Genomic DNA, 24428 nt, shown 5'->3' on the forward strand with positions numbered 1-24428 from the left:
CATAGAGAAATGCTTTGGAAAAAATCTCTTACAAAAAGGAAAGTAGGTTTAAAAATTCAACTGCTGTTTATATTTGATGGACTTGATGTGAAAAAAAATCTTATGTTTTGTGGATATAAATGTTACTGAAAACAATTTATTCAAGTTTTTTAGGAACACTGTACAAGAAAAATAGCTCAGATATTCTTTCCAAAAAAGACTCATCCTAGGAGAAATCAGCAAAAGTCATTCAGTCCTATTGAACTTCAGCTATGGCACCTGCTTTGTACGACTTAAGAAAAAACCCCAGGTATTTGTGATAATATTGTGATAATTATCAAGGACAAGATCAGCACCACTGACCAGGCACAAGTCAGCAGCACTCTGGATGTGTTCCATTCTGCTGCTGCAGCTGTGAGCAGAGCCAGCTCTCTTAGGACAGCTGACATAGAGATAATAGGCATAACCACAACTCTGGTCATTTCAGGACTGTGGGAAAGGCCCAGCTATACCTTAAAGGAACACCTTGGGATCAACCCAGGCTCTCACAGTGCACATTGATTCTGTGCCAAAATTTGCTTGGTTGGACCTGAGAACTTTTAGACTGCGCAGTTCACTTTCTAAAAGCCTTTAGGAGAATAAGAATCTCCATTTTAAAAAAAGGAAAAAAAACCCTGCAATGGAAATTTAGCAGCTTGACACTCTGAGCAAACATGCACAAGCTGTGCATTTGCTCCTTGTAGGAAATATAGAGAAATACAAGACCAAGACTGAAGTCTCATGATTGAAATGTGAACCAGCACTTTGGTTAATTTTAGCTGCAGTTAATAGTCTAGATGTGTGAAAGTTCACACTCTCAGTTCTCCTGTGATTTTTTTTCCTTAACCAGTTAATGATCTGAGGCTTTCCAAAATGCCTGTTCCTCTTTAACAGATATTATATGAGACCTTTGCAGGAACTCCAAGTATTTCTGAACTTGTCAGAAGCTGCAATGAAGTGAACAATGTCCTTCTGTGATTTTTCCTAATGCAAGTACTTATAGCTTTAATTTCCCTCACAGAATCATACAATTTCTAAAGAAACCTAAGGCTACAGGCTGTCAACATTGTTATTTAATCTCATAAATGTCACCATCAAGAATGAGAATAAAGAAAATTAAAACAGTGCAAGCTTCCGAAATGGAGCTGCAAGCATGAAGCTTGCCTAATCACACAGCATACCTTTCTCACATCTCCTGATTTTAATAATATTCCTAATAGTTTTCTAAAGCATTAGATAGGTGCACAAAAAATATACAACACTATATTCCAGAGAAGCAAATAAAATATATTTTAATAAGAATACACAGTCATTTTCCTACAAGATTAATTGATGAATCTTCAGGGCAAAACTGGCCAGGTTGAACTGCAGAGATCTTTCCATTGCACCCAGGCTTATCCCTCAGAACTGATGTCTAGGTTTTGGGAGAGTTGCCCATTTCCATCCCCTTTTAAATTTTTATAAGTAATTGTGTAAGACAAAAGGAAGCTATGAATATTTATATCATTAAAAGCTGATCTCTTTAGATCAATATATGTAACTTCCAGTATGAAAATTACTGCTTTAAAAATGCTTTATCTTCAAAACATACATAAGACAGCAGTCACTTAAAATTTCTTCTTATAGAGATTGTAATTTGCATTTTTTTTTGCTTGTGGAACACAGCCTTTTGTCCCTGCTGCCGAAGAAATGAAGAGTTTCAGTCTTATGGTATTTTATGATCTCCAGACAGGAAGGACAGTTGATATCTACATAAACATACACATGTGCCATATTTTGATTTCTAAAAGGAAGCCATCTGAAGGGTGTAATAGACTTGACAGTTTCCTTTTAAAATCAAGATAGGGTTTTATCAATTGTCCTTTCAGAAATCTTAAGATTATTTAAAAGCTCTTATATAATGGAAACTGACAACAACTTTCTGAAGCCTAAGGAAAAAAAGAAGAGAGATGATGTTGAAGCAGGTGATGAGAGAAGAGAGATGATGTTGAATAAGCATTCAAGAGACTATAAAAGCCTCAGCCAGCCCATGGGAATAATTCATTCACATTTTTATTTATAGAAAGATACTATGGCATATTCATTTAGAAGAGTGGCTTCAGATAATGGGAAGTCTAACCAATTACAGAGTTGTAAAACACTACCAGCAGGAGTAACTGACAGAATATCTACAAAAGGCATTCCTGTACCTAAACTCTTAAGACATTCAAACAGTGTGATTCAGAAAATTCTCTTCCTCCAGACTGGGAGTCACTGAAAGACATACCTGAAAGAAAATGCAATCATTCCATTATCCCTGGAAAGGTTGTACTGTTCACAGTGCACCACAGCAGCAAGAAAATCCAGTGATGACTTTGCCATGCAAAGTATGTGGTGCTTTACACCCAAAGCACCTCATTTTGATTTACAAGAGCATATTTTCTTCTCTACTGTCTTCAGGATTTGATTTAGCTGGGTTGTCTTTGCTCTGACCCCCGAGAAATATCCAGTTCCTTACATCAAGGTATCATCCCTGACATTTAACATCTTTTCTATTAGTTTCCCTAAAACTTCTACCTTGGTTAATTCAAATTCTCCCTCATCCTCACAAGAAAAACATGCCTTTTTCCTAAGACATCCAGCCATGTAGAAATGGAAAAGTGATGAAATGGAGAAGAGTTCCTCAACTCAAAAGAATTGCAAAGTGTTTTGCTGGAAAAAAAGACATTCCCTGGATAAGCAATATAGATGTCATAGCTATTACACTTTAATACCAACTTTATACTCGTGCTCTAAGCTCCTGTTATAAAGCATCACTTAAAGTTCATATATTTTCCTTTATGAACAGTGAAAGAGGTTAAATCCATGAAACGCTGAAAGGAGAACTTCACAAACACAGGCAATAGGAACAGTTTGAGGGGTTATTTTTTAATGTAAAAAGATTTAGCAATGCTACAACTCTGCAGGAGATGACACCAATTATCAAAGTTGTTTTAATTGGTACAGTGTAGGAAAACTTTCAAGACTTGTTACAGTTTATGTCACTGTTGTTGAGCTCTTTTGGAAGATGAGCCTTTCCACTGAGAACATGGTTATTTCTCCTTCTTTCTTCCATACTTTGATGCAATGTGTCAATAGTATCTAGAGAAAGCAATTTTTAGTGAGAACAGCTTTTAATAGCCAGCTTTGTATCAAGTATTTTTACAGAAAACTATTCTTACAAAAAATGCTCCTTAGTTTTCACACCTGTACAAAACAGGGGCAACAAGACTTTGTGGGGAGGATTATTTCTCTTCCTTTCTTCCCAGCAAGACGTACAAAGATCAGGTCAGTGTCACAGGATAAGCTGGGTTATTCTTGCCAACAGAAAACTCATGTCATTTGAGTATTATCAGGTGCAACATGAGCACATTGCAGGAGACTGCAAGCAAAATTTAGACCCACTGATAGAAGCCAGGGCACTGCAAGACCCACCTTTATGTACTGCAGCTCCACATAATGTTCCCAGATGGGTGGAAAAGCAGTGGAATAATGGAAAATACACTCAAAACAAGCCCTTCAGAGATAGCACACTGGAAGCATCCCATCCTTAGTTCTGGAGGGTGTACAAGCTATTCAAAAGAAGCTGCTGGTGGGAAGTTGTGCTGCTTGGAGGTGCTGGACCTGAGTTTATACAAGCTCACCTCCAGCACTTCAGTGTCCATTAGTTTTGTATCCAGCTCTTACGTTGCTGAGATATTTTCACTCCTTCAGGGCACAGTATGACCTCAGCCTTTCTGCCACAGCCCTGCACAGTGCTGATCCCAAGCAACAGAGAAGCCAGGGAGGACAGCTGCGCGGCTGGACCTCAGGCATGAATGAGGCAGAGGCATGGGGGTGGGAAGGCTGAAGGCAGCCTTAGCTGCAATGACCCTGAGATGCTGATGCAGTCAAAGACAACAGGAAGGTCTTGTACCATAAGTATGAAATGGAAAAATGTGGAAATTGGAAAATATGAGCCTGCTGCTGAATGGGGCAGGAGAGCCAGTGACACAGACACAGAAAAAGCTGAGGTAAGTGTGTCTCTTTTGCCTCAATCTTTCTTTACTAGCAAGATAAATCTTCAGAGGCCAGAGAAGATGGCGAAAGACTCCAGCAAGGAAGAGGAACAGCACAGGAAAGGAATCTTAAGCAAATGGGTCATACCTGACTCCATAGCCCCTGATGGGATGCACCCACAAGTGCCAAGGGAGATGAGCGATGTTATTGGGAGGCCACTCTCAGTCTTTAAGAGATTAGGGTGGTTGAGAAATGTGCCTGATGACTGCAGGAATGCAAATATCACTCCTACCTTGAACAGGAGCTGGACTGAGGGAAGGTCAGCCTCACCTCAGTCCCTGGGAAGGTGAAAGAGCAACTGATCCAAGAAACCATTTCTAGACACATGAGGGACAAAGTGATCAGTAGAGATGAAACTGGGTTCATCAAGGGGAAACTGATTGACCAACCCTGATACACTTCTACAATGAAATCACTGGCTAGGTAATGAGGGAAAAGCAGAGGGTACTTCACTAAGGCCCTCGGTTATGTGTCTCAGGATCCTCAGAGACTCCTGATGGAGTGGAGTGTGGATCTAATGAACATGTACAAAATCCTGACTGGATAATGTAAAGAAAATGGAGCCAGGTTCTTCTCAGTGGTGTACAGTGACAGGACAAGAGACAACAGGTACAAACTGAAATACCTAAGCTCCCTCTAATCATCAGGGAGTAGTTTCTCACTGTGATGGTGATTAAGCACTGGCACAGCTTATCCAGAGAGGCTGTTGAGGCTTCATCCTTGGAGATACTAAAACCTGCAGCACTACTGCCCTGCCTCTCTAGCTCTTTTGAGAACTCCTTACACAAGTAGCACATGCTTCTCCAAGACCAGAGAAGCCATCAAACACCAGAAACTTTGCGATCATGTGAAGAACCTGATGCAGAACAAATGCTAGATTAGGCCTGCAGCAATATGAAATTATTCTTCTCTGTTATGGCAATTGCTCCCAGTGCTGAACACCTGGGCATCCATCTGAGGGCAAGAAGAACTAGAGGAGACACATCTGGTACACCATTACTCTTGCCTGTTCTCCTCATCTTTCACTCAAATACATTCCAAAACTTTTAGAAAAAAACCCAGCAGCATGCTGGTCCTGCCTCCACAGCCACAGCACTAGAACACAGAGATGGGCAGACCTGCTATAATGAGATCTACTTTCCCACCATTTTCATTCTCCATTGCCTCAAAACCCAATCCATTGGGTTCCCAGGTGTTTTACATACTGACACATGAGCTCTCAGGGAAAAAAGGGCCATAGCTGAACAAACCCAGGCTATACATTATAAAGACAAGACATTAAGTGATCTATCTCTGCAAATCTGCTCAAAATTTGAATTCCTTCTCCCCGGACAACTCATGATACTAGAAAAACAGTGGGAAAACCAGAAAATAGGAACAGATTCCTGTGGCAGGAAGAGTTTTCAGAGTGTCATCTGTCTCATTATGAATTTGGGAAGAGGGTTCCTTGCAAAATTCTGCAAAAGGAATAACTTCCCAGGGGCTACTCTGGAAAAAAACTCTATAGAGTCCCAGAGGCTTGCTTTCTACAACTTCCTTCAGTTCATCTGAATGTATCTGGTTTTGTGCCTACCTTTCTGTATGTGGATAAAACACAATTTCAAGCCTCATGACCATTGAAAATGGAGATTATGGTAATTCATGACTAAGACTCTACTAAGAGCAGAGTGAATACATGAATCACATACAATTTTCTGATTTTCTCAATGCAACAGCAGCTCATGTATCTAAAGCTGAAGATGGTACAAGTGCCTATTAGGCTCTTCCCTGAGTGTGCAAGAAATTGTTTGCACACATTACAGATAATTAAGCTATTGGACTGCTTACTTTCCTAGGTAAGTCTTCCGAATCAGAAGAATGGACTCGTCACTTCCAAGTCTTGCAGGCTGCAAATGCAATTTATATATGTAGCCAAGAATAGACTTTCTAATATAAATTGTAATTTTTCAGTGTAACTGGATGACATTAGAGTGTTACAGACATTATATGGGTAAAGCTAACTGCAAAATTGCAGAGAAGACTTCCCTGAAAAAAACAGGAGGCAAACTTTCCCTTACATACTGAATATTCAGATTCCTTTTCTCAAGTATTTTTCTTAGTCTTCTTGACAACTGGATGCACTCTGTTTACCAACAAGACTAATCAGCAGCTGGAAACACAACTGTAATTTAGTCTGCAACTTAACTGAAGCTGTAGTAGGTATATTTTCAGTAACAGTTTGAAACTTTAGGCCATTAAAATCATTAACAAGCTTTTAGATATGAATGACTCATCTACTTAAGTGCTTTCATAAAGAAACTGAGCCATGCATTCATTGCTTATACAGCTGTTTTTACCATTTATCAGTGTTGTGCTTATAATTTAAGTAATTTAACCACTTGAAATTTTAAAATAGCGTATTGCAATGTCCCAACATTTAAATGCTCAAGAAATAACTGCAAAATTGTGTTCACTGTCTAGATGTATGAATATCAAAAGAGATAAAAAAAGGAATCCAACTCTGTAAGCACATAAAAGTTTAAACAGAGTAATTCCAGTGACTTTTAAACTTTTGTCCTGATGACACTGTATACACTGAGACAATACATTTGGCATCCATGCACATGGACCTTACAGCTGATTAAGGCACAAATGGGGTTTTACTCTGGACAACCTCTCAGCTCATTCTCTGGATGGAAGGTACATTAGTGGCTGGTTCACAGCAAGCTCTTGGAGTGAAACCCCAGATTACACTCACCTAAAGGAAATGGTGAACCCTGAGATCCCTTAGGGAGCCACACCAAAGCACTTCAAAGGCACACTTCTCACCTGGGCTACTACACTGCAGGAGATACAACCTCCAAGTACCACAGGAACCCTCACTGCTACCATTTGCTTCTTGGCTGAGTACTACTTACTTTGTACACAGAAACTCCTTCATTTCTCACATTTCTGCTTTCAAACATTTGCCACTAAATATCCTCTCTGATTAACCTCTGATGAAATCTGAAATAAACAATATATCCATTTATTTTATGCTTTTGCTAATTGTTTTCTGAACAGCTAGAGTAGTTCTAACTATGCTTGATGATGTTTAAGCTTTTAGACTTGTCCACATGAATTTTTCTATATGAGATAATAAAGCCTAATTCATTTAAATTCAGAATAAAATAAAAAGCTCCTCTACCACACCAACAGAAGAAAATTAAACAAAATCTAAAAGTAAAGGACACACAGACCAGATGTGGAAGTTTAAGATATAAATGGAAAGATAATTTCTCATCAAAAACCTAACAAATTTATATAGATTTTATCTCACCCCCCCCCATGGGAAGAATATCGAATGAAGAAGAAAAACATTTTTCATCAACTAGGAGGATTTTTTACTTGTATTTGAGAATTCCATTCCATTTTCCGAAAAAATGGTGGCAACCTCCCTGTCTAACAGCGTTCCCTCTTGTGAGGGATCTCCCAGATACCCTTTTATTTGTAGACATCAATTATTTTTTGTTTTAAAGCAGAAATGTAATATTCCCCTAAACTATCAATTTAGTTTAAGGGGAATAGTTTAAATTATCAATTTTAGTTTATTTAGTTAAACATGTCAGACATTTTTGTCCTCTCTACTATCAAATAAAAGTGTATTGAAAATAGCACCACACATTTATTTTCCTTAGAGCACACCTACCTGCCAGTAACTTCCAGCATCTTTCTACCCTACTGTGCATTTACAAGGGTGTAGAACATTCTTCTACATCTTCACCTTCTCCTGACACCAGTGCCACAAAACCATGAAATAACTCTCATACATGCATTTTCCAACCCAATTATTCCCATATGATTTGAAGTTAGGCTTCCAGGCTTAAGATGCCTTAGATACACCTCATACTTTTGGAGAAGGAGGAAAAAACACAAGCCCTAATTTTACAGTGCATTCATTATAGCAGAATGCAGATTTAATTAAATTGAATATTGAGAAAAAAAACTTGAAAATCACATTTTTAGCATAAAAAAATCTACAGAGACCTTTCCATTAGTAAAGACTTCCTAGGAAGCAGAGCAAATTTTGTATCATCCTTTCATGGCAATGGAATTTTGAATCCTTTGTGAAAAGCTACTTAGGAAGCATGCAACAACATGCATCTGAGCAAACTCCTGCAATGCATCCGACAAAGACATATTATCCAGTTCAGACACAGTAAACAAACAGAGTATTACTGCCATTTTGCAAATGCCATTATTTCAAATATTGTTTATAAAAGAGTTGGATGAGTCAATCTTAAATTCAAAAAGATTCCTTGAAATGTTAAGGAAAGACAATTGGTGCTGTAGCTTTGAAACAGAATGGAACACATTTAAAGCCTTAAATGACCTGAAATGTAGACCTAAAGAGAGAATCCCTTGTGACTCTGACCAAATCTGTGTGTTCCTTGTACTCCTTTCTGCTCACAGAAGAAAAAAATCTCCAGAACAAAAGCAGACTTTAAACAGAAGTGAACAATACTCTATAAATAGCTGAAGGCACCTAAGGAGTTAGAGATCCTTCATACTGTTAACTCTCTTCAGTGAGCATGGCAAGCCTCACTGGAGAGCAAATGTTAAGATGCAGATAAACTGTTTCACAGCTGTTTTAGAAAGCAGGTATCTCCCCAGTGGAGAAACACCAGCATAAGAAGAATTCTGCACTCCCTCTCCACAGGATGCACTCCTTTCCCCTCACTTGACAAACTGACTTGTCCACAGCAATTCTACTCTTGAATAGAAGATGGCTGGTAACTTCTTATATAAGGAGATGCCAAAGACCAGCAAGTGGCCAGCACAGTAACTTGCTTTTTGAGCCATGAGTAACAAACAGGCCTCAGTTCTTCTGGTGGCTACAGACATAAAAAGTAGTTTTCCACTTAAATTATTTCACATGGTGGAAAACCTGACTCTGACCTGCCCTTTGGTCTGAGAAAACACACAGACAAGCACTGCCTGCAGCTGACAGCCTCCTCAGGGCAGAAGTCATGCTGAATCCCTCATCCTGCTCTAATAAGAAGAAAAAAAAAAAAAGGCAAGCAGTTTCTCTTATCAGAGAGCTTGAAAACTATATTGTGTAATAGTTTTAAATTAATTACAGGGTAACTCAGCATTTTATAAGAAGTTCCATTTTATAAGAAATTCTCACCTCATTAGTGAGAAGAAAAATCTCTGTCTTCTAGTGGCACTGTTACAGGACCTGCTCTATCACAGCCATCTGAATGCTTGTGTTCTCTATTGTAAAAGCCTTCAAATACTCCTTCAAAAGAACGACTGTCCCAGCAATCTCTGTTACTTCACTTGCAAATGAAGCACTACTCATTATATATAACATTTGTGAGGCCATAGTATAAGAATGATGATTTTTTGAAGTGTGTTTACAGCCAAGTGATATGATTGGGATCTTTACAAAGAAAGGGATCTAAAGATCATAACTGGGGGGATAAACAAAAATATGTTGGCACACAGTTAGAATAGCAACATTTCCAGTTCCCAATTCCTTCTAGAGCATTTTTAAATTTTCCACTGGTAATTATTAGATGCATCCCATATGATATTGGAACAGTTGAGTTTGTCAGTGACTTCTCTAGATATCTGCAATTACATTCTAATACTGTTAAACTTTTCTGATTTAAAAACCTCTTAATTTTCAGGTTCCAGCTAAAGGTCCCCAGTATTTACCGAAGGTTTATGAAAAAGATTGCTATAGGGAAGGAATTACTTAAGAGCTTGGATACTGTTTCACTTCAATCAAATCTACTTTTCACGAAGAAAAGCTACTTAAATGAAACAAAGCATGGTCTGTAACTACACTTTCCAAGCACAAACATCCTTGGCACATAAAACCATCTTCTGTGCTTTGTAAAGAAGATAAGATCCAAAGGGTGGGATTTAACAGATGCAGAAAGTTCAAGTCAGCAAAACAACCTATCTCCAACTACTTTTTCTCCAAGAAGAGGAAGGGATAGAAGGACAGGTTCAGAAAGACAAATTAGGAAAGGTCAATTTTACCACACATATGTGAGACAATGACAAAAAAAAGCAGATAATCAACCTAAACAGAACACAGAAAACAAAAGCACCACTGTCAAAAAAACAATGTCTTAATAACCCAAAGAATGTGTTTAAAAGGGGATGGGAAGCACCTCAGCTGTCTAAAGCTACCCTAATGAAGCTTTGGAGGTGGTCACTAATCAGATCTTAAGCCTATCAGATAAAGATTACAGCTGAAGGACTCCTGGTTTTCAGCACATTTCGACAATTTTCAAGAGGGCCTGAAAAAGGCACACTCTTCATACAGAAACTATCAACTGAGATTCAGCACTTGTTTCCATTTATTCAAATCCTCTAGAACCTGGACCTACAATTTTCTAGCTGGCAAACTGAAAGCAACTTGATTCAATATAGCAGAGGGTAGAGTACTTGGGACAACGCACACTTGAAAAAAAAACCCCTACCTTTGTAGGAAAAAAAAATGTTAATTCAAATAGCTTCAAAAAGCTGTTATTAGCTCCGTATTGATATTCTCATGTGGAAATTTTGTGTAACAAGAGCTCTTTCAAATAAAAACATTCCTATATGAAAACTTATTTTTAATATATAAGTACAGAAGCAAATTATGCCTTGCATGCTCAGAATCGTCTTCTATTTTAAAGTCTTCATCAAAATCACTTCCAAACAGGAATGACATTAAAATTTTGTAGAACAGCTGGTTCATGTGAAAACAGCAAGATGTGCTGCCAACAGAAGCACTTTTCTTTAGAAGCTGATCCTGGATTTCAGTCTGGAGTGTTTCACCATCGCTTCTGGGAAAGAAAACCTCACTGAAACTGCTGTAATTTTTTAATTGCTTATGTGGACTACATCAAAGAGTCTGTTTACTTCCAAAGTGTTACAAATATAAGGGAATGCAGTCATTTAAACATACTCTCAGCTTGCAGTAACTATGAGAACAATTGTTATGCCAAGAAAAAAATGTACCAAAAGGAATTAAGAAAAAGTTCTACTTTAGAGGTTGAATGCAATCAATAGTTTTGGGAAAAATAAAGTTGGTGAAAGTTTCAGCTCCTAACATCTCAAAACATCCCTCTGAATAGTCACTGAATCACAAGAGTACTGTACAGACTGGAACATGCTGACCAATCCAGGTGTTGTATTACCCACATAAGTTAAGTTTTAAACCCAAGAAAAAAGTACCTGTAACAACCTTGCAAAAATCAGTCAGAATTTGGTTATGTATAAAAATATTCATCAAATTGTCTTATTACCTGAAGGATGCTTTCTTCTCTCAGACATTTAATTTAGAATGCTGAACTTACAGGAAATTAATAATGGGAGACAAATTCTGGCTGTTTTCTGTGAAACAGACTCAAACAAAATTTGAAACTTTGCAAGTGTAATAATCTATAAAATTGGAGCCATCACATCATCTGTGTTGAACTTCCTTAATTTGCTTCACCTTAAGAGAAGCAATTCCAGGGAAGCAGCTTCCAGCTGACAAATGCCTCCTATTACTGCAAATTCTTACAGCAAATCAGTCTTTCCCACAACTGGGAGAGGAGGTGGTTGCCTGTCAAGGATCTCTTTGCAGAGTTTAGGGCTATTTTTTTTCCCTACTCAATGATTATACATTCTCTTTAAAGGCTGCGTGGGTTTCCTGCTTTGTTAAGGAGATATATTGGATCTCTCAGAAATAGAGATGCTCATTAAAATGCATTGAATACACTCAAGTAGGAAAACTGCATTTATTTACCAAATTACATCAAGGAACAACAATGAGCTGCTCTTCCTATCAAACATACTTTGATTGATTTGGGATTCATTATCTCATTGCCAAAATCAATAAACGGGCCGTATTTGCTTTCTGTAGTTTTCCAGCAATTGTAATTCTATGCAGAGATCTTACCCCCCTGAACAAGCTGCAAGATTCAACCTCACTCACCAATGCTTAACTGAAGTGCTGCCTCTACACGAATCTATATGAAATAAGCTTTGAGGGAACAGTCTTTAAAATGAGACATATTCCTCTGTAATCCCATGGCCACTGACATGGCAGGACCACAGCCAAAACCACAGTGCAGTTCTGGAAATGAACTGATCCTCTAGTTCTGGCCAACTCCAATAATGAACTCTGCTTCTTACTGAGGGAGTCTGAACAAGAGATTTTCAAAAGGACCTCACTATTATGCATGGAAAATTCTAATGTCTCCAGAAATGTAAGTAAGTCGTTTAGAATAATGACACACCACAGAATTCAGATGACAAGTTTGAAACAATTATGTGGGAGAAGTTCTACCAATAAGAGCAAAATTAATTTGAATTTTCTTCAGACAAGCAACACTTTCCAATTACCTGCAAACACAAGCAATTGTTTACTTTATGATTTGCTCACTTAAGGTTAAATGTTTTCTTGAACATCCAAGCATTGACCACATACAGAAATTTTGATCCCCTTTTCTTTAGCAGTTAGTCCCCTTAAATTAAATCTATTTAAAAAACTGGAATAAAGTTACAGTGACAATGAATATATTCATTCAACTGGGATAAAAGATGTCATCAACAAAATTTTGCACTGGAGTTTGCAGCAGTCTTTTCTATCAGTAAGAAAGAAAGGAAAACTCTAATTTTTGTCTTCTAGAAGAGTGGCTGTTCTAAGGAAGTACTATTATATTTGAAAGAAAACACTTAGGATTCAAAATATCACCGTTCCCCTTAAAATTCTAGTAAATGGGCACAGAAAAGATAGTTGTGGGATTTCTGAGCCTCTGAGCTCAATTTTTCCTTGATTATGAATTAGCAATGGATCCAGGAGAAAGGCTTCATTTCCCTTCCAGTAGGAGCTATCAGTTTTCTCAAAGATTATTTTTTCCTACATGCTTGAGAATTTCAGAAGTGGCACGAATCAGAGAAATGATCATGGTATTCTGTAAGTTTCAAGACTGAAGACTAACAATAAATGTAAGTGGTAGTTTTTTTTTTTTAAGTGTTATGGCTCCAGTGTCAGCAACTACTGGAAAAGTGTAGAGGAGCAGCAGAAACCTACAGTCTCTGTAGGCCTCATCTCTAATAGGAATGAGCTGAGCCAGATCTTAGGAGTACTGGATCATATGTGGACTGTTTCTTGTTCATCTTCTGTTTTTCAGAGACTGTTCTTGAGTTTCCCCTCTTATACAGTACCTTTTTAGCACATAAAAAACTTACTGAACATGAAAACATCAGTTTAAAGCTTCAAACTTAAAATGTAATTGGAATGACAGGCTCCCTTCTTATCAAGCAGAATTTCCTGCCTAGTAGACACTGGGTCAGCATCTGAACCAGCACTTTGTATGTTTTCCAGCATGCCTATCAAGCTCAATACTGAACACAATATAGCAAACTGACAAGAGAACTCTTAAGAGGTGGAAAGAATAGAAAAGTTACTTAAGAAGCTGCTCAAAGACTTTATCCCATCAAGAACATTACTATGTCTATATAGTTTCTGAGTGAAGAAGTATTGCCAAACTTATTTAAAAGCCTTTCTGTATATGGAATAAAACATAATTACAAATGCACTTGCTCTATCTTTTTACACCATACTTGGGCAATAGTTATTTAGCAATATTCCTTAATGTGACTCTTTCTTCCTTTTGGTTTCCAAAAACTGGTATGTCTTTCACACAATGAAACATCACGATATTAAGATGATTAACAGTGACATGCCTTGCTGCTTCAAACTGTGTTCTGAAACATTCATCATTTGCTTGTCTTTCCTCTTTCAAACTTCACTTGGGAGAAAATTTTTCTTCTATCCATTTAAGACAAATCAAATTCTCTAAACCTGCAGACTTTTTTCTAAAGAAGTTCAATGATTAGAAATACCCATGATAAACTAAAAGGCCATGCAAGTTTCTCCTGTAGCTCTTTCTACAATAAGGCAACATTACTACCTCACTCAAAATATCTCCATAAACATTTATATATCACATTCTGTGGCAGTCTTTGTAGTTTCTCTCATATCTTCTTTGTGTGCTAGAACAAAGCTCAGAAAAGTTAAAATAATGTGAGTTGCTTACAACCTACTACTTATCCTTATTTTGGAAAAAGTGTTAGAGCCTAAAGTCTTATGGCTGGGAATTGAGTTTGGTCAGAGAGCAGAAAGGAACGACAACACACATCTGAGTCATGTTTTCACTTTCATCACCCTATAGTACAAGATGATGACACTTGCAATTCTAAATTAAAATCATATATTGCTTAGTCTAAATTGTTAAGCTTAAAAAGTATTAACAGGCTGCAAATTGAGAACCATTCATTAACATATTTAACATAAGCACTTCGCTTATTAAGTTCTAGTATACTAGCAACTTGGTTGATAGTCATTATCCAACAGTCAATGCTGGGACACTAAAATCAATTTTGAAGAAGAGACTAGCAAGTTTAAATTTCTAAGTAGAAAAGCATCCTAACAACTTCATTGAACAACATAAAACTGTCTCAAAAATTCAGGACAAAAAAAAAAGCATAGCTTTACAAACCATACTTTATTTTACTTAAAGTAACATTGCAGAGGACGTGGGTCTGTATCTTACACAGCATTGAGACAACTTTAAAAGAAGTGCAGTTCAGTTGCCTTCAGTTCTTTCTGAACAGGTGATACACTGGTTCTCAATAAGACATTTACTAGGACCACTTCCTAAAATAAATCCCAAAACATTGCAGAGATAAGCATGACAGCTTCGGACACTTAAAAGAAAGTTACCTACATATAATTTCACATCAGATGGCAAATACCAGATTGTAAGAAAGCATGCTGAAAGCAAAAACACAATGAAACATCATGAACATTTCTTACATTTGAAAAATTCATACCTGGGTACACTGCCTGTTAAACTTCTTTCACTTGACGACGATGATGATGATCCAGGTCTCTGATCTGCCTTCCTTCCTAGAGTCTCTGTTGCACTAGTCTGAGGTTTTTCACCTTCCTCTTCCGGCTTTTTTTTTTCAGTGTCACTTTCGTCACTGCCTTCTCCTAAGATGTCATCCACCTGCCAAAGAGTGGAGGAGTCAGTTTATCTTCCAGAAGACAACTCTGTATTCATCTTTCATAACCATTGGATCACTCTTAAATCATCATTAGGAATATGCTTCAAGTTTCCTTGGCCTTCTCTGTCAAAATTTAAATTAAACTCCAAGGTCTTCAACACAGCTTCTTTAACAACTCTAGCAACATTTTATTCCAATAAACTACATTTATTCTATGCTTAGCTTAAGGCAGATATTCTCACATACATGATAGTCACACAAGAAACTATTAAAAAAAGAGAGCTGTCTTCTGAAATTAAAGAGATAGATGATTTATACTATTGTAACATACTGATGCATACTAGATACATTTTATATTATTATAACATATAGAATCACTTGGGCAAGGCAAATTAAAATCTCCAGTAAGAACTCTTACATTTACAGGTATTCCTTGATACATATATAATGGTAAAGAAGTCAATTTCTATATAATACAGTATGAATGAAACAGAAAGTACAAACCCCATTTTAACGCGTCTGCCTGATTGTGCTAATTAATAAGGACAAATCTATCAAAAGGTTTACATATTTTGTTAAATAATTGTTTGTCTTTTACTTTTGAAAAGTTACCATAGGATCTGATAATCCTCTAAAAACCTATGAACTTGATGTGACAGGCCTGGCTTTGCTGAAACCATCACTAAAAGCAAATCATACTCATGAGCCACCCTAATCAGCTTCAAAAGGTTATAATCTCTTTGAGTTAGCATTCAACCTTCAAAAAGAGATAAAAACATAAGAAAATATAGGTGAAGAGATCCTCCCAGTCTCTAAATTTGTGTGACTGGCAGGAGACATGGAAGTAAGCCATGTGTGAGCATTTTTCTACTGATGTTAAAGAATTTTTCCTAGAAGCAGCTTATTTCAACATAAATTAAAATATGCTTCACTACTACTCTTTGTTCTCACTAATCCACATCAGCTTTATCAAGGAGAAAAATATCTGCATATGAAAATGGTCTAAAAATTTTTATGCTGTTTATTTGCTGCTTTTATACATATAATCCCAAAAGCTTAAAGAAAGCTGTAAGACAGTAATTTATATTTGGTCATTCATAAATGGACCTTTGATTTCCTTGTTTAGCTCGTTAAAAGCATATGCAAACCAGTTCAGCACATCTAAATCCAGACGGTAGTTTCAGGTATAAACTGTAGGAATTGCTGGGTCAAATCCCATAATATTAGTCCAAAACCATTTTTCCTACGAACAGAAATTATGGTGTGCATCGCAAATAAGAACCATGGAATGCAATTCAATTAAATCAGAGAGACTGAAAGCAGTGCTAGAGATAAGCCAATGGTGAACCAAGGAGAAGAATGTGAAGTACACAGGATGGGGCATTTCCTGTATGTACAGAACGCAGTGGAAGTCTCAAATGTTTCAAGCTTATGGTTTGGGATGGGATGGCAGGAAGACCCTGCCTGTATAGATTTGGTAGAAGACTCTCCGGGTAGCTGACATGGCTAGTAATCGACAGCACAGATCCACAGCTCTAACAACTCCTTTCCTGCAAGTCTTTAACATTAAAAATTACAGATCTTCATTCCAAAGGCAATACTTTTCCAGAAAGTCTTAGGTTTGAAACTATGTTCTCACTACAAAATATGTTAAGGTTTTCAAAGGATAAAGTTAGGCTGATAGACATTCAGTACTGCAGATGCCTCTCTCAAAGTGAAGTTTGATAGTATTTTAAAATATACTTTGTGTGAACAATTTTGACAGACCAGCAGTCTAGTTATTGCCATGTCCGTTTTTCCTTCATCCTGCACAATGATAACATTATTTGTTTGAAATCTGAAATGCCATTTAATATCAGAATTACTAGAATTAGTTGTGCACAAATATATGCCATTTCACAGAAATACATTGAATTAAAAAAAAATCATTGCATATGAAAATGATGTGGGATAGTCCCTACAAATCTCTAACTAGAAAGGCACCCAAACATGAATTCCTGCTTAATTATTGGCTAAACTGCACATGTGCTGAAAAATCTAAGTGTTACATCATCATCTTCTACAATTCTCAAAAGAAATGGAAAACAAACAGTATTTTCATTGAGGCAGTGAGATTTCAGCCCATGACACTTGAACAAGTTAACAGGCAAAAAAACTTCATTAGTAACTAAACATCAACTATCTATCTATACCTGAATATATATATATATATATATATATATATACATATACACACACCTGAATTTTGAATAAATAAGAAAGTTCAAAGAACAGAGGAAATTTTTAATCTGATTCAGAATATGACAGATACAGATGTACCAAGAACCAACTATAGCTTCAGCTTATGTGATTGGATTTTATGATTAATATAAATGCAACATATAACACTTCAGAAGAAAATGCCAGCTAATTCCAAATCTTACTGGTAAGATACAGTGAAGAGATGTTTACTGCTTTAGTGCCCATAGCAGCTACCTTTAAAATAGACTTTTATAACCCAGCAACAATAATTAACATTGAAAAAGAAAAATGATTCATCCCTTGAAGATGGAAGTTGTTTAATTCAGCAAGAGAATCAAAAGCCTGGCAACTCTTGAACATTCAATTACAAAAGCCAGTAAAAGTCATCATGTGACAAAGCCATTTTATTTCTCATTTAGGAGGAGCAGAGCATGCACTCATGCAAAGTATAAAGACCAAAAAGCAATGAGATTTTTAGCCTCATTCTCCAATTAAGAGCTGAAAAGTACATTAAGCTTTGCTAAAAGGGAAGTCAAAGCCTTCCATAGTACTAACCAGCCAGATCAGCCAAAAATGTTTTTATTCCAGAAGCTGAGTTTATACATTTAAAATGAATTAAGACTCCAAGAAAAACACCAAAAAATAAACTGCTATGAGCAACTTCAATTTTTCCTTAAATTAAGTTACAGGCAATGTTTTGATACAGCTTTATTAATATGACAGAGAACTATACAATTTTTGGAAGTAACAACTACATACACAGTAATGCAAACTACATATTCAAAAACAAAAAGGAGCTGTGAATAACCTTTAATTCTTGTGCTTAAACTAGCAGGTGCTTTGGCATTTAAGTTCTATTAGAACTGAGAAGCTACCTTAGACAGCCAACAGGATAACACTTGGAACTGCTTAAAAGATCTCAAAAGTGGTACAATTGTCGGAAACGCCTCTTTACTGGTATGGAAAAAAATCTACAAAAGGAATAGGCTTGATAAACAGCAGTAAATTTTGTGCTCCAGTACACATTTCTGCCCCTCCCCACCAGTCTTTCCAAAAAGACTTTTGCTCCAACTGATTGTGTAAGTTAAGGGAGAAATAGAAAAAAAACAACCTACCAAGTATTTACAAGGAGTTCTTTAGGTCTATTTCTACTGCCACAAAAACATCTGTTCATTGTAAGCAATGCAAGCAATCAGTATTGACATTAAGTACAGCTAAAACTCAACTCCATTTCAGCATCAAACCTGTGCATCCTGAGTGTGTATTTGAGATTGTGTTGAATGTATTTTATTTTAGGAAGAACTGGCAAAAAATAATATAGTCTGCCATTTGAATGTGTCAAAAGGTTTCAATATATACCTTATATTCCCCCCATGGTATATAAAGTCAAAAAATCACTCTAAAATGATCCTGTAATCTTTACCCCTGGCTCCTTTCCAACATTCCCCTCTGCTTTGTCCCTAACTATTGCTTTTTGGTACAGAAATCAGTTGACTGACTTTAGAAACTTTAAAAGAGCAGCAAAATGAGAAGACAGAGGTAGAAAAAAGGACACTGAAAATTACAAACCAAGCAGCACTTCTGAGCATGTGAAATTAACAGTGAATGGCGGTATTAGATTGTAAATCAAACTAGAGAGAGTGGTGGCTCCATCTTTCTGGAGCTGTGCACTGAACTTGCAAACCTTCCAGTGCTGAGGGGTGAAAACAAAACTGCTCTGTCTGCAGCAAAAGAAATGTAAATAATACTGCAGAAGTTTATTAACTCCACACTATAAAGTAATTTGCAGGAATGAATACAGCACTGATAACTCTAAAGCAGGTGCAGTTATATTCCCATAACCCAGCTTGCAAGAGGTCACCCACCAGTGCTCTCTAGACAGCACACACAATCACTTGACAAATCATTATTGTGGCACAGTCACAAATGCTTGTCCTCTCTTTCCTCAAGTTCCTCTAAGTGTACACCAGGCATTTGGTAAAGCAAGGAAAGGTTTATCAGGAGAGGGACAGAAGAGCTGATATTTGTGCAATTGACTTGGAAAGTTTAACTGCTGGACACAAAAGCAGCACAACATGGCAAGGAAGAGTGAAAGGCCCCAACAGGACTGGCAGAGCCCCTGCACGAGCAGGAGGCAGAAAGTGAAAGTGCTGGTTCACTTAACTTTCACAGGCAGTCCCTTAATTTCAAATCCCACCGGGTTCTGTGCTAAACAGCATAATACACGTTACCCATATCACAAACTTAAGCAAGATCAGGTGCTAATTATGCAACTTCATATGTCAGAGTAAAGTTTCTGTGATAGCTGCCTATTTGAATGCTATCTTCTACTGAACACAGCATTAATCTAATTTTTATGTATGTGTTCCATTGTACCCTTGATAAAAACAACTGAGTTCAACAATGTATCTATAAAATAGTCTTAATTTCTAGTGAAGCCAAACAGCAAAAAAGCAAAATCAAAGTGTTAAGAAATATAGTAGTACATAAAGACAGAGTTAATTGAAATTTCAAAATAGAACAAACCTTTCCTAGAATAAGAAAAAATACTTGAAGTGAATTTGTATTAATGATCATATATCAGCAGTTATTTACTCTGTGAATAAATTTAACAAAGAATCTGGTTTTAATGGTGTAAAATGGTTTTATGACAAGCGTTCAGAATATCCAAATAGTTTCAAAATAAGGGAATGTGTTTTTCTTTGCAATTTTTATCACTTACTATATTTGTATTCATAATCGTTTTTGTAGCTACCTTTCAACAAAAAGACACCCCCAGTGATATTTACCAGTAGCTTCTTCATTTGCAATTAAGGAAACACTACAACATTTTACTGTCTTTTTGTAATAGAAAAGTATTAATTAAAGACATTACCGCTTTGTTCCTCAGCAGCTGGAGTTCCAGAATAAGAAAGCTTCATACTCAAAAAGTATCATTTAAAATACATTTTGCTTTTCTAAATACTTTATGGTATATTTTTGAGTGGGAGGTGATTGCCTTTTTCCTCTATGAAGGGGCACTAACCACAGGTAGCTTTTTTTAGTTTAGGCAGTAAACAGATTTTTCATTTATATTCCAAGCCAGGCCTTTAGAATGAGGGCAAAACCAAACCTGTAACTTGCACTTGTGGTCTGGAATTATTTTCACCTACTGTTATCAAACTGCACATAGAAATATTAGCAGCTCCTGGTAATAACCTTCCAGTTTCAGGATGAAAAGCAATTATGTGAGAAGAAAAAGCCTTGGCTCGATGCTGAGCATAGCTGCTATGCTCAAACTTGAAAACCAGCAATTTAAAAACACCATGTGGAACTTACTTACAAGGAGCTCCACCGCAACCCCTGGAGGCTGCACAGGAACCCTGATGGGAAATGGATGGCAGTGCAGCCCCGACAGCTGCAGTTCCTAACGCTGCTGACAGCACTGGCTACAATGCCATCACAAGTTTTAATTGCAGCCCTGGGCAATAGACCGTGCTCCTAAAAGGCAGATCTGAAGGGAAAAAACCACAACCCACTGCCTCTGATAATGTGACCACTTAACCTCTGCAAATGTAAAGGCAAGGTAACTGCAACTACAGCTGCACAATTCACTATATTTGGGCTTTACTACTGCAATTAATACTTTGGAATAAAATAAAATATCACTTAGAGATTGCATACTAATATTGTTATTAAAAAGCACTAATAACAATCAAGTATCCTTGCTTATGATTGAATGGGATTGATTCTTCAAATAATGCCATTTAAAATTTTGAATTTCCCACCTGGAGAGCAATGTCTAGATTTGAGTAGAAACCTTGTAAACATTCTTAAGATGCCTAGAACAAATACGTGAAACTGCTAAAAGAAACACAAGGTGCAATCCTTCCTTGGTAATTAGGGTGCCTTGAGTGCTGACTTAAGGATTCCAAAGTCTTTCTAAAACATAAATTTAGTTATGGAACAAGGGGAATGGCTTTCAGCTGAAAGAGGAGAGATTTAGATTAGATATCAGGAGGAATTCTTCCCTGTGAGGACGCTGAATCACTGGAACAGCCCGGATAAGCTGTGGATGCCATACCCCTGGAAGTGTTCAGGGCCAGGTTGGATGGGGCTCAGCACAACTGATCTAGTGGAAGGTGCTCCCGGCCACAGCAGGGAGATTGGAACAAGATGATCTAAGTCGCTTCCAATCCAAACCATTATATGATTCTCTGATTATTAGTATAATGAAAATTGCTTTCTTTCATTAAATTGGTAACACTTCACTGGTGCTGGAAAGAGGAAAAAGCCCATTCCTAACTCTTAATTTGTGAAATTTAAATTAAATTCACATGGACTAGAAGTTACTGATTTTAATATTAACATTTTTTTAATTCAAAGACTCTAAAGAGAAAATGTCTCAAGGGAGATAATACAATCATTTATCCAAAGCCTTTCTGAGTCAGGGACATCACTGGAGCCTGGAAGCTATGGCTTTTTCCAATTATATGAAGGCATCCATAACTCTAATCTTCCTTTCCTTTATTCTGTTTTCAAAAGAAATCCTTTGCCAAAAGATTGTTAAATAGCAATAGGCCTGTAAATCTTCATTGTAATTTTTTTCAAAGGGTGAAGTCTAAGATAAAAAAAAATTAATAATACCTGTGTGACCAGAATACAGTTATTCACCTATCCAGGATGACAGACCCAATGAGAACCACTTAAAAATAAGAACAGCATTTCAACTCCAACTTTCCTGCCCATTAGCTCATGGCTGGGATGGAGAGGAGACAGCCTGAGCCCACTGGAGGCAGCAAGTGTGGAGCCCTCTGTTCCTTCGGTTGCAGCATTTCTAAAACAATGACACTCCAGCATACATAGGAGCTCTGTGGCTGCTAAATGCAATGATTCTTCAATGTAGACTGCTGAAAATATCCATGTCAAAATTCCAGAAAAGGCTCCCACAATGTAAGTTAAGGGCCAGTGAGTAAGAGCATGATCTACAGCTACCCTTCAGAGAAAGAATGTGTTTTTAGTCTGTTACTGACCATTATTTATGAAAAGTTCTGGCCTTAGGTAAGGCAAAAAAGCAAGTAGTTGGAAGACGTTTGTCCTGGGGTTCTTTGCAGGGAAGCAGTCCTCTGATGACAAGGGGAACAGAACACTGCCTCCCCAGCAGCAAATGACTTTTCAGGTCACTCTCATAGCTATAAGCAACTGTGGCTTGCACCATGACTTTACTGCACATAAAAGAATCCACTTAGTTTGACATCACAAATATTTTTTCCTAATCTGGAAAAGTTTAATAATTTTAAACTTAGTTTTGATCTTAATTTTTTCTTCTGTATATGAAAACTTTTTTCCTCCGTGAACTGAAAAGCTTTTTTTATGTTTATTCCTACCAGCCAAATGTTTAGGTACAGTTAACTGAGGAGCAAGATATTGCCACTCATGTCTTCAAAGAAGCCACCAAGTATTTCAGCATGCTTTTGAGCGGTGATATTAGGGCATAATACCTGTGAACAATTAAACTTTCCTACAATAGACACAGTCTGTATTAAGAGATTTGGGCTGAATTTAAGTTGCTTTGAAACAAAAAAATTTCTTATTGCAAAATGTCACTGGAAGGACAAGCTGTCTGATTCAGGTTAAGTTGTCCCTCAGTACATAAAATTTAAGGGAGAATGTGTGATGTAACTCAGTCTCATTTCTTCTGAGTAACCTCAGAAGAACTTGTCTTTCACATTCTGTCTCATCTGTTTTTTTTTCTTTAGCATTAGAGCACTTTTTTCTCCTTTCAAATTTCTGACTCAATTTTTAGAGTAACACAATGCATTTATGCAAGTGTCCAATACCCCTTTGTCTCAAACACTTCCAAGGCAGATTTCACTGCTCTCTACCACAATTACCACCAGCTCATTGGAGCAGGTGATGAATCAGAAATATCAGCAGTGACTAGACTTGTTCATGATTTAACAGAAGAAGCACACTTCCTCTATTTAAATCTCCATACACTGAGAACTACCTTTGTCCTATCTTAATTTTGATAAAGGCATATTTCAGGTCAGAATATCAAACCTTGCAGTGTTGTTATATCAACTTTGGTAGATTGAGAAACAATTGCTCTAAACAGTTTAAGGACTATTACCAAACCTTAGAAAAAAGCTTCTGTAAGATTTCTTTCCCATACAACTCATTTAGAGGTTGACTTTTATGTCCTGGATGACTACATGTAAATGAAAATGCATCTTGCTGAAACCAAAGGTGGTCAGAAAAAGCTATACATTTATCTCTTTGCTTGTTGTGTGACAGACAGCAGCAGCTTCGTGACCTACAACCGCTTTTTAAAGCTGGGTTACTGTTTAGCTACACCACTTCCCTGTCCCACTTCATTTCATGTCTACACTAACACACAAGCAGTAACAGTACATCACAGGAGGAAAAAGCAGCTGCAAAGAGACTTTGGAGACAGATATCTTTAAATGTGTAGCCACAACCTGAATAGCAGAAGACTGCAACAGACCAATGGCCTGGAGAAGTTATGTTAAAGTATTACCATATGCTTTTTAGTGACCAATACAGAATTTCATAATCTGATCAACTGAACCATGCACTACTGCTACAGCCTATTGGTACTATTAGCAAATTCTCTCCAGAAGAGTAAAATTTGTGTCACTGGGCCATCTTTCAAGTTTACCTCTACCTTAAAGTCTTAAAAAACAAAACAAAAATTCCTGCAACAGAACAGAAACTCAAGCTGCATGCTCAAGTTCAAGGGCCACATATTACTAAGTGTCCTGATTTCACTTTAGGCAAACCTTCACCTTGAAGAAATGAGGCAGTGAGTGAGTCCCCAAGCGAGAGTCAGTTGCACTCAAATTCTGTTTGTCTTTTTGTAGAAATAAGCACTATCTAAATATCCAGAGACTGGAATACCTAGAGATTCTGTTGATACTATACAAACAGAATACTAATGTACAGAAACTCCTGGAGGGAAGAGAAAGGAACAAGGAGAAAATTCTTATAAAAATGCATCTTTCGTGTACTTTAATTCACAGCAACTATCAAGTCTGCAATATGTACGATGACTAAGATCACTGTCG

At 37.0% G+C, this 24428-nt stretch overlaps 1 protein-coding gene across 1 annotated transcript in view; it reads right to left on the reverse strand.

Moving 5' to 3' along the window:
* Positions 1 to 24428, reverse strand: part of CTDP1 (CTD phosphatase subunit 1) — a 96208-nt gene that overhangs the window by 14851 nt on the left and 56929 nt on the right. The window contains exon 12 of the mRNA XM_058024858.1: positions 14944 to 15122. Coding sequence (XP_057880841.1) covers positions 14944 to 15122 — 179 coding nt within the window. The remainder of the gene's footprint in view (positions 1 to 14943; positions 15123 to 24428) is intronic.

Source organism: Melospiza georgiana, chromosome 1 (assembly GCF_028018845.1).
Source record: "Melospiza georgiana isolate bMelGeo1 chromosome 1, bMelGeo1.pri, whole genome shotgun sequence".
NCBI classification, from domain to species: domain Eukaryota; kingdom Metazoa; phylum Chordata; class Aves; order Passeriformes; family Passerellidae; genus Melospiza; species Melospiza georgiana.